The following is a 12,092-nucleotide window of genomic DNA, read 5'->3' on the forward strand; positions in this document are numbered from 1 at the left end:
TGCACAATGGCAACGAACTGAAATCCCTTTCATCCCAAATTGCATTAAAACACGTTTCAAATTTGTCGTTGTTTTCAATTCCCAAATCCAATAATCCTCTAAAGTCAAAACAAAAATCAACAAAGAAAAGTTCTACAATTTTCACTTTATGTAGTGTACCGTGTATCGTGCCGTCCTACATGAACGTGGAATACATATGAGACACTACCTGTCTTACGTAAACCAAACTATATTACTGATTCATGTTACATCCGTAGAACAAAAAAGGTCTATATGTGAAAGACAAGAGAAGTCGATAGGTATTGAAGGAGATATGTGCAGAGATATAAATCAACTAAAAGTAATATATTCAGTGACAACAATGTCTTCGAACTTTAACATGTTTTAGTTATAGCTATTTAGGAATGCATAACATGTAAATTCACTTTATATCGCAACCATCGTCTCTGAATAATAATACTACACCTGTTGCCCCCTGGAGTACTCACTAAATACATCGATTCGTCGTTGTGTCCTTTCCCATCCACTTGATATTATACATCGAACGTCAATTTCCATACTCCATGCTGGTTAAATAGCACCATGCTCTCTTCTTAATATTCAACCACCCAGCTCTCATCGTCAATAGCAGACTTTACTACAGGTACTTAAATGCCTTCATGTTGAATCAACCAAGAAGAAAATTGAAAGCCATTCAATTACAGAGCTTTTCTTTTGAATAAATTGTTTTAGGTATCTACCGTTAGTTGTACAATCGCATTGAGTAATTGAAATGAAAACGAAAACCTAAACTTCTCATAAAGTAAAATGCCATACAATGGCGGAATGGAAACGGCAAAGTGCATAAGGAACTTGTAACCCATAAATTATTTTTCGATTTATCTCGGAATTGTAAGAAACTATTACATAATATTCGAGGAATTGCGACTTAGACGAAGTTTTTAAATTAATGTGCACATCTCTATACGATTTTCAATGAATTATGGCTTTTCATTACAGCTTTTGTAACTTTTGCTGTTTAACTTTGCAATTTTCTCGAAAGTTTTTTTTTTTTATTAAATAATATTATTCTTTTCAAACAGATAAATCTTCGTATTTAAATTCCTTACGAAAACAAAATTAACCATTCCGACTATCGAAGAACCCGGGAACTGTTTGCGGTAAAAAATCTTATTACAAAATCACCACATTAAACCAATACCCCAATTTTACCTTTGCGATTTTTAAGGATTTGATATTTGATTTAATGGAAATTGAGAGGTGGAATTTATGGGTAAAATTAGACTAAGTTTGCTGGTTTCGTTGTTTTGGCGTTTCTGCAGCAACGAAGTTTATATTCAAAACAAAAACCGTGGTCAGTAATTCAATTGAAAATTTAATGGAATTAATTAGAATATAAAGGTGGTTACGGTGTTTGGCAAAGTTTGGCTTTGATTTTGATTGTTCGCAAGTAATTAATGCTTCAACAGTAAAATCGTACAGAGAATTTATCAGTGAGTGATTTATTAAAATAAAAATGCACATCGACATGATAAATTGTTATTGAGCCATCAGAAAGTTTATTTATTTATCAGCGTCAGTGTTAAACCAAAAATTACATTGCTAAGGAACTTTCGGCTCTACATACCAAATTCGAGCGTACAAAATAAATTAGTTGATATTGACAGGGTTAATTTATTGATAGGACATTTTGCTTTTGTTGCACCAAATATCGCGTACAGTGAATAAACTAACTCTCCGCACAATTGTGAACGAAAAGTTACATCGGCAACATTGTAGTCATAGTTTTACTGTAAAGAGTGGGAGAGCTTTTCCGGTAAGACTATAATGTGTAACCTTATGTACATAATCTGTAAAGAAAGTTCTTTCAATAAAAAGAACAAAAACAGACAAAGTTTCAATAGTTTATTCTTTTTGACTTACCACATATTTTTTCTACTTTGAAAAAGTTTCCCCATGCAGATTTTCTTACACGTAAATTATTGAGGTGAAAAATTAAAAGAGAAATTTTTTTTCCGCAGAAAATTTTAGAGCTAACAGATGCATTAGCCATTAATTCTACTTCAGTCAAACTTGAATGGCAACTTCACGTGAGCAGTAGTGAATTATATATTGAGGTAAGTTTTGAAAGTTGTTGATGTTGACTTGATTAAACAGATTTTTTAATGAAGTTTGTAAAGTAGAGCTTTGAGTTTTCGTCAAACCAAATAATAAACTTAAAGTGAATGATGAATTATGAATTAGACAGTTTTTGGCTGTTAATACAAAAAAAGATGATCGTTAGCTTCACATTTCGTATTACAAAATAGAGACAACATTTTATAAATTTATTGACATTAAAAATTCAATTTCCGTCCCATTATAAATTTATCGAAGACTTCAAGTGAAGTAAGTAAAGTACCTGGATTGTAAAACTGCGTTCGCGATATTGTAATGACGTCATTATTTTAAATGAGCCATAAACTGAAGCGATATTTTTCAATTTATGGGTAAGGGAACACGTGCAATCTCAATAATTATGCAATCAGCAAAATTAAATACTTACTTTAACTCATTGAAGCTCATAAAAATCCATCAATGTTCACTGGGTCTGTGATGACTGATACCAGAAATATCTATCTTATCAGCAGAAATAATTACTTTTCCTTTGTCGATTTCGATGTGATAAGATCACAATGGAAATAAATCTAAATAAATTTCTTAATTTTCAGGGTTTGTATGTACGTTTCCGGGATCTAAGTGGCGGTTCGCAAAAGTACAACATTCTCACCATCATGAATCCGTTAACGAAACACTATGCAGTGGCCAATTTGAAAAAATTCACGAAATACGAATTTTTCCTAGCACCATTCTATCGTAGTGTGGAAGGTCAGCCCAGCAACACAAAGCTGGTACAAACATTCGAAGATGGTACGTGCATTCAATTAAATTTCTTACTGAAAGCACATGAAATTCAAAAATATTACTCCTCTGTGCTACATAAAATCATGTGCACACATTTTGTATTTTGCCCAAGTGGAGCACAACTCTTAATGAAAGCAATTTTTTACATTTATTGCAAACCCTCGTTTTCCCCAGTGCCTTCATCACCACCGGACAATGTGCAAATTGGAATGCTTAATTTAACAGCTGGATGGGTTCGATGGTTGCCTCCACCGCCACAGGTAAGATTTAATTTTTTTTACTCTCACTTGTCTTGTCCTCACTTTCCTATTCTTTTGACGTGTGCGTCTCTATATAGCTGAGGTGATTTTTGGATGTCCCCTTATAGATATTGGGGAATTGTGGTGGGGCTCTGAAAGAGAACAGATTCAATTTTGATTTTATTTCATGCTACATGGCCCAATAGCACCTTTGCCGCATAAGTCCAATACTTGAATGCTCTTCCGCTTTTGAATTGTCGTTACGCTATGCTTATATCATACGGTGCAATCGTAGTCATGTGTCCTTTGTTGCATTGAATGATTGAATCGCGACGCGAATACTGATCAATGGAAACTGTTGAATAGCCTTCACAGCAATTCACCAGAGAGGGATTAAAAAAAATTCTTCGAAGCTTGTGTGGCTGGTGAGAAGTTAGCAAATGCCGTAAAATTGCAATTTTCTTACAAAAATTTCTCTAATTACACGAGCCGTATATCGTCGTGTGGGGTGTCATTAGAAAGGTAATCACATGTACTATTGATCCGAATAGGGTCTTATTGGGTTTAAAATTCATCCAAACCACATAAAACCCTATTTGGCCCAAAAGCACATTAAATTACCTCTCAAATGACACGACCATGCACGTTTTGTGTACCTCGGGAAATTTCTGTAAGAACAGTGTAAGTCTTCGGTTGAAAACTTTAACTGCACATATTTCAGTGTGGATGAATTTTCAACCCAATAAGACCTTATTCGGCTCAATAGTACATGTGATTACCTTTCTAATGACACCCCACACGACCCTGTACGGAGAAATTTTTGTAAGAAAATTGCAATTTTTCGGCTTTTGTTCACCTTTCACCAGCCACACAATCTTCGAAATTTTTTTTAAAGTGGTTTTGGCTTTTAGGGTCGAAGTCCTTTCTAGGCACCTAAATAGAAACAATAGAAAATGCGTCCGATTTCGGTAGGCTGTTTTTCAAAAGAATCCCTCAGAGTGGTAGTAGACGCGAATAATCTGTAGCCTGAAGTTTCAAAGAATAAATAAAATTTCCTAGTGGATATTTCAAATCTTTTTATTGAGGCACGATTTTAAGGATTTCGGATTCTCATTCAATAAATACCGCTCCAAACAACGTTCACATAAATTGCTGCATTCATATGTTTCCTATGACATCTGCCAACTCTATTCCTCCCACATAACACCGGTTTTGTTATCTCCACTAATTGAATTATTTTGAATTTTTAGCATCATAATGGCATTCTTCTTGGCTACAAAATTCAAGTATGTTACATGAATGATGTGATGACATCGGTGTGCTGGTTTAGCACCCATGCAATTATTTTCAAATACCAAATTAATTACAGGTAAAGGCCGGAAATACCAGTAAAGTCTTGGCTCAAATGACACTCAATGCAACCACAATGTCGGTAATGTTAAATAATTTAACTACTGGTGCGGTGTATAACGTTAGAGTGGTAGCATATACTCGTGTTGGGGCTGGTCCGTATTCGTTGCCGGTATGTAATTTTTCTTATAGATTTATTTTTGGAAGAAACCTAAATTGAAACCGCAATCGGCTAGTAATCTGCGATCAATAACTATGAGAAAAATAGAGGATGAACTTTATTGTCTTTGATACAGCGACTATTTTTGGGAAAATGATTTCCCATATTTTTGTAAATTTTTGCATATTTTCTCAAATTTTCCTATATTTTCCAAATTTCTAAAAAAAATTTTTTTTAATATTTAACATTTATATGGAAAAAACAGTCCATGCCTTTATATCAAAGTGTTGGGTATACACAAAAGACAATAATACAGGGCGGCATGTGAAGTTTCTTGCGAAAAGAGTGAATAAGTGAGCGATTTTTCCGAAAATAGTTGGTAAATTCACTATTATTTTGAATTAAAAAAGTAACTGAAAAACGAGTGACTGTAGTGTAAAAACAGTAATATCACTCACACCTATCAGACACCCTACGGTCTCGAGTCAAAATCTACACATTTAGTGCATAAAAAACCGTTTACCACTCGGTTTCATTTATTATTGGTCACTGGCTTCAAACCTCTAAAGAAACTGTCTGATTTCAATCTTTTTCATTTTTATATCATACAATGAATTAGTAGATTACTCTACCAGGGATTACTGTATTCGAGGGCTTCAGCCTGAGGGGAAGGCCACATTACCTCCCTAGTAAAATAAATGTTATTGTTAATTTTTTAAGGAATGAATTAAAATTTGTATATCAGGTAGAAGTTTGGTCAGTGGTTCAGGTCAACTTTAAAAATCTTATGTATTTTAAAAATAACCTGGTACCCTATATTCAACCACCAGCGACACATCACCAACGATCAATGACTTATTACATTTGGCTTTATGAAACCAGGCAGGAACAGCTCATTTTGCTGATGTCAGCTGGACCTATCCATACATTATGAAAATGAATTCGAATGAGCACTGACGTCAGTTCTTAATTTTATTCTATTTTACTAGGAAATGTTTTACCTGCGATCTAAATTTAACTGTATTCACGTTCAAATGCTGATTAAAAAAAATTATTTTACTAAATCAAGCGCTCCTGCCTGGTTTTACTATGCCGTGCATATAATGTTAGCATTTTGATAAAAGCCAATAAAGTCTAAGGATAAGGATACGCTTAGTAAAAATCGAAATAACGAAAACCTGTTCATCCGAAAAAATCCAGTTTTCTTGTGTATATCGCTACTAAAACTGCACTAGTGAATTGTATGAACCAATGTTTTGAATTTCAAGTAGATTTTGCGCCGCAGGCGAAATTTTTGATCCTAAAGTTACTGATTGATACTGATTTTGTAACTTCAGTATTAAATGTAATGAAAATTTTCCTTAAGTTATCCGTTTTCGTCTGAAATAGTTAGAAATAGTGAGAAAAGTGAGGAAATGCGAAAAAAAGTAACTCACTATCACTCCTCTCAAAAATAGTCTGAAAAGTGAGAATAGTGAGGAGATATGCCGCCCTGCAATAATGAAGTCAAACACTAAAAATAATTGATATAACTGAGTGTGAATAACACAAGATACACTCGCCGTTTCTGAAAAGTTATTATTTTTGTGTTCCACCCAACCTGAAAGCCAAAAGATGGTATATTATCGATCCCGATTTCAGTAACAAAACTTAAACTTTCTCACATTTTGGATCGCAATTATTAATTGGACAGCGATGACGTGAAACATTTTTTGTTTATCGAAAAGCAACGTAATAATTGGCAGATTTCGATAAAGCTCTTTCCAATACTCTTTTTTCTGGTCTGCCCGATACATTGATGCATACTTCCATTAGTCAATTGTTAAGCATTTTAAGTACAACGAAGGAAAAAAAAATACATTTAAGGTTTCGCTGGCAATGGATCCAACCCACCTTATAACACCACCGCGTGCACATCCAAGTGGTTCGGCAAGTGGAATGGATGAACACCATCGACACCAGTCTCTCGTTCACGAGCCATGGTTCATGATTTTGATTGCAATAATGCTCTTAGTGGTGCTTTTCTCAACAGCTGCTGTAATGCTTTTTTTCCGACGACGAAATCAAATTACTAAACAAATCGGCCACCTCAGTGGTAATTTAATTTTTTTCCTTTTTTGCTTTCGTTAATGCTTTGTTGTACTTTGATTGAGTGAACTTTTTTCCAACAATTTTTTTTTCTTTCGTTCTTCCCATTTTGAAGATGCTGTTGTAAATGCAAATGAAATAACTGCTTTAAATATAAATGGAAAAGAAAGTTTATGGATCGATAGGGGATGGCATGCTGCTGATACGGATAAAGATTCTGGTTTGAGTGAAGCGAAATTATTGGGAAGTTCAAATGTTCAAGCCAATTATACGGATGGTGGAACTGATTATGCAGAAGTCGATACAAGAAACTTGAGTTCGTTTTATAATTGTCGTAAAGTAAGTTTTGCGCTTGAATGGCGGTGGAAAATTTATGTCAGTTGGAACTTTTATAACAAAAATTTCATTGGTGTTCCAGTCACCGGATAATCCAACGCCTTATGCTACCACGATGTTGATTGGCATTAACGGGAATGAGAATGGCTCGAAATCGAGTACAGGACATGAACCAGCCGCGTCTGGAACAACGACACCTATATCCGAATCAACACAGCCATACAGCGCTCAAATGAAACAGACAAAACAAATGGCCTATCCACAATATCCACCAGGTGAATTTGAACATCACAAATTTATGCCTTAGGGTGCAGGATAACACATTTTCATTGATACGTTTCAGTACCAACGAATTGGGCAGAATTCTTACCGCCACCACCTGGTCATCCACCACCGATTCCACATAGCAATTGCAATCAGAGCCTCGGTATTTGCTTTAAAACTGCCAATCCTTTACCATTGAGTGGAAATCCACAACAGAAAGGGTCATCGGTCATTCCAAATCATCAAAAGTAAAAGCGACCTACTGCTTGTAGCTTACGATTGAATTCTAAACTTTGTCTATAAATCAACTTTTAGCATGATGGCACCTTCAGAGCATTCAGCGCACAGCGCTGGATCATCTTGCGGTAGCTTTGGTGGCTACTCACCGTGGGGCCCAGCACCGCAACAATTCATTTCATTAGAGAATTTCTATAACAATCCAGTGCAATACGCTCCGAATCAAATTCAATCGCATCGATGTCAAAAAACCCCTAGTCCTAGTCAACATCAACAACCCACCGAAATGTTAGCATACTTTCCACCTGGACAGCAACGGATTAACGTTCACTATCCAACTAGTCATTCGCATTCAGACTATCAGCCATTCAATGGTCATCATAATTTGAAATGCACTAGCGTAAGGTAAATGGAAATTTGAATTATTGAAATTCGTAATTTTGCGGAGTTTAACCTTTAATTCTACATTGTATGCAATACCGATGCGTACAATTCGTTAAAAACCAATTTAGAGAGAATCCGAAAGATCTAAAATTCGAAAAATCTTTTTTGACTCTATCCTAACCATACACGAGTACACTTGTGTATGCTTTCATTATGCCAACATTTGCATTGCCCGTTCGTAATTATACATTGTTTTTGCAGGAGCTGCGATGCACTCATATCACCACAGCAATCAATTATTCATCCCGAATGGTTTGAACTGCACAACAACTACAAACAGAATCAACTGTACACATGCTCTTCAGACTGTTCAAACAATTCGATAAAATCGTGCACAAAGCATTCTCGTCATCATCAGCACAACAACGACAAATCGAAGACCACCAATGACCGATGCCATCAGGAGGATATTTACGAAAATGACGAGGACAGTGAGCGACAACAAATCATGACATTTAATTCCGACCAAGATCAGCGCAGTGAATGTTGCAGTTCAAGGGATGGTGACGGAGACACTTGCTGTTCGTGCAGTGAAGGCTCGTTCTTATATACAGAGCCAAGTGATCCGGCAGTGCAAATACAACCGTTGAAATTGGTGCAGGAAATGAACAATTACGAGTGAATTGATCTATAGTTTTGTAGACGCACACAAAAAATTGTCGACGTTCGGGTAAACCTTTCGACATGACAAATACGTAACTTTTTTTAGAAACGGCTAGTCATCTGTTATCGATAGCAACGACAAAAAAGCGATGACCTCCGGTTAATATTAGAATGTTAGAACGAATGAAAATTAATTTTCATCAAACATTAGAGGATGGCGATATGCCTGCCGTTTCTAAAATGATAATAGATTTTATAAGTAATTTTACCGACAATTTTTAGATTGATTTTTCAATTTTGTATTCAGAGCATACATTGTTACTTGTAACTGTTCGAGGTTGTTGCTCTTTGATTTGCATATTAATCCAGACACGAGGGAAAACCGAAGACAGTTAGACATTGATGACGTAATGGAACTAATTCTTCCTGAAAGTGAAGAACTGTGTCCAGAGTGTTCAGTTTCGTGTACTTTAAAACTGCAGTTTCGTTATATAGATCAATCTATAGAATATAAAGCAAACATGGACTGCACTGTACGATATGCTGCAGTTCTTCAGAAAATCGATTGCAGACCACAGTTTCTAAAAAAAATACTGGGAACCGAGGCCAACAAACCTTTTATATGTATACACAATCAATATGGAATCAATCACATTTTTCAAACCATCACACAAAATGTAGACTAAGTCGTTTTTTGCGGAAAAGCTTTACACCAACTAGAGAAAATGGTCAAATATATCGATAAAAAAATAAAGAAAATTGTGAATCTCTGAATAAAATATCGAAAGCAGTCACAATAAACTGAACTGTTTGCAATAATTTAATTGAAAGACTGATATCATGCATACATTTTTATAAGCGACATTTTGATAGTTAAAACAAAAACATCTCAACCTTTCATTAACGGATAATTTTCTGATATCGACAGACAGTGAAAAAATGAAGCGAATATCCTCCGGTTAATATGGTCTTATAAGCTGAAAATGAAGTAAAGTTAATGTCAACCAAATTTGTGTCTGGGTTTGCTTCAGTTTGTTTACTCTATTTATGGAAATACGCTGCTTGTCTTATAGGTCTTTATGAGGGTTCATAGTCACAGGGACGCGCGGAATAATGGCAAAACTGTATAAGGACGCATAAGCAGTGTGATTGTGTGACTGGACCAGCTGATAATCAATCTGAAGCAAACTTGGACACAAATTTGGTTGACATTGACTGTAAAACATTTTGTAGCAAACACTAGGCTTATGTTAAAGAAAAAAAGTGGCAGAATTAATGATTATATCGCACAATACGCTTGCCGTTTTTGAAAGGTCAATAAAAAACGGACGAAAAACGAAAAAAAAAAATGGAAAACCGAAACAATAAAATAATTTTCAAAACTTTTGATAAGAAATTAAAAACCAATAAACGTAAACGTAAATTAGAGTTGAAGAGAGTTGTTGTTGCTTCGAACAAAAATGTTAGTAAAACTTTGGTAGACCGCAGACTAATTTGATTAAATTGCCATTTGAAGCGCGTTGAAGTATTTAAGTTCGACCTGTCCCAACAAAAATATAAACGTTTCCGAACAAATCCTGTATAAGTTTCTGTTCCTCAATTTTGTTATTAAAATTACAAAAAAGAAACTTTCCATTGCAATGGTCTTGATTGCATTTTTGTCTTGTGTAGTGTGTATACTAGGGTGTAGCGGTTTGACAAAACGTTTTTGTTATTTAAGGCTCAGAAATCCACTACAAACTATTATTTGGTGCTGCCGCCAGTCACGATCTCAAAAACTATTTTTGAGACTTCATCGTTTTTGATGAATAAGCTCTGAAGTATAGAGAATCGATTGCTATGTGGATTGTGGACCCAACTTTTAATATACACTGAAAAGATCGTGCAAATACCTACAACGACGATATTTTCAAAACCGATCTGAATGGATTTCTGGATGAGCCTTAAAAAAACTGAAATATTTTGTAAGACCGCTACACCGTAGTATGAACCTTCATGAAGTTTCAAATATTTCTTCTCCATGTCTTCTATCTTTAGGCGCTCGTCTAAAATAGATTTAATTTGTGTCACATCATCTTGTTCGATATTCAACTAAAATTTTCCAACGAACTTTCTGTTAAAAAAAAATGTGTGATCACTTCCAGGTCGAATTTAACTAATGTAGCGAAGTGTGTTGGGAAAGTTGGAAAATGGAAATTCCTAAAATATTTCACGGTCGAATCTTAGTTACGCTATTGCCATAATACTACTCACACTTATAAATACAATAAGCAATTTTAACAATTAGAAATTATTACATACGAGATATTAGAACAGTCGTGTGACCTATTTTAAAGTAGACTTAAAAACTTTTCCCATTGATTTTGTAAACGAAAAGTGTATAATCTAGAAACTTCTTAAGTGTAAAAAAAAACAAACAAATCATAAAATAACGTAGCATCATTACATAACACACAAAATGGCATAACAAAATAAAAAATGTTTATCGAAATATCACTATACTATAATTAAAAGAAAACAAAACTAACTTAGTTGCGGCGTGTAGTCAAATAAAAATAAAACTTTTTGAGAGAAAAGCCCATTTCATTTTAGGTTTAAAATAGTAGGTAAATCAAATAAACTGATAAGATCACTGAAGAAAAAAACGTTTTAGCGTTAAGATAGTGTTGTGTAAATAAAGACTTTGCATCTGTGATACTCTATGTGATAGGTCATGTGAAAATGCAATTTTGTCCGACTTGTTATTAAACAATATTGTTTTTCATTATGATTACGCGTTATTGGGGCACTAGAGATGAGCGGGTCAGTGGATTTTTGTATCTGAAACCCATTCAAACACATAAGATATAACTGCTATGAATAAAAAAAAAACTGCCCTGACAAGAAACAGGGCATATTTTCAGGATTTTCTTTAGAAATTCTAGAAATGTTTAAAAGTCAAGACAAGACCTTAGAATTTTGCGGAATTTTTTAAGAAATATTTCTACGAACTACGGTTACTACATCGTTCGTAAATTGTTTTTTCTACTTTTACAATATACAGCCTGTAAATCTTTTTCATATGCAGAATGAGCACCATCTGAATATCACCAGCTGGATCTGCTAACACACACTTATTGTATGATAAACAATCAAAACACATTCTTAACAATGTGTTTACTTCATTCATACGTGTTATGTGCGCGTAGATGACGTTAACGTAGAAATGCACTGTGTGTAGGTTGTCTTTGAATTGTATACAATACAAAGTGTTTTTGTTTGTACACCAGCTGGTGATATTCAGCTGGTGCTCGTTCTACATATGAGAAACATTTAGCAATTGTAGCCCAGAATTTTTTTTAGAAATGTTAGAATCTGTAAAAATTTATGGAATTTCCGAGAAATTTTTGCACAAAATTCTGCACTTTCTAAAAATTTATTTAAATTCTAAAATTTGCAAAAACATTAGAAACTTGTAGAAAATTCTA

General features: G+C 34.5%; 1 protein-coding gene across 3 annotated transcripts in view; it reads left to right on the forward strand.

Moving 5' to 3' along the window:
* Positions 1 to 11,038, forward strand: part of LOC119081719 (roundabout homolog 2) — a 92,098-nt gene extending 81,060 nt beyond the window's left edge. For all 3 annotated transcript variants that reach the window (XM_037190858.1, XM_037190859.1, XM_037190860.1), the window contains exons 16-26: positions 2,022 to 2,117; positions 2,712 to 2,910; positions 3,079 to 3,164; positions 4,394 to 4,429; positions 4,513 to 4,665; positions 6,520 to 6,748; positions 6,857 to 7,080; positions 7,160 to 7,352; positions 7,421 to 7,589; positions 7,657 to 7,983; positions 8,224 to 11,038. In XM_037190858.1, coding sequence (XP_037046753.1) covers positions 2,022 to 2,117; positions 2,712 to 2,910; positions 3,079 to 3,164; positions 4,394 to 4,429; positions 4,513 to 4,665; positions 6,520 to 6,748; positions 6,857 to 7,080; positions 7,160 to 7,352; positions 7,421 to 7,589; positions 7,657 to 7,983; positions 8,224 to 8,644 — 2,133 coding nt within the window. In that variant the 3' untranslated portion in view covers positions 8,645 to 11,038. The remainder of the gene's footprint in view (positions 1 to 2,021; positions 2,118 to 2,711; positions 2,911 to 3,078; positions 3,165 to 4,393; positions 4,430 to 4,512; positions 4,666 to 6,519; positions 6,749 to 6,856; positions 7,081 to 7,159; positions 7,353 to 7,420; positions 7,590 to 7,656; positions 7,984 to 8,223) is intronic.
* The last annotated feature ends 1,054 nt before the right edge of the window (positions 11,039 to 12,092 follow it).

Source organism: Bradysia coprophila, unplaced genomic scaffold (genome assembly GCF_014529535.1).
Source record: "Bradysia coprophila strain Holo2 unplaced genomic scaffold, BU_Bcop_v1 contig_358, whole genome shotgun sequence".
NCBI classification, from domain to species: domain Eukaryota; kingdom Metazoa; phylum Arthropoda; class Insecta; order Diptera; family Sciaridae; genus Bradysia; species Bradysia coprophila.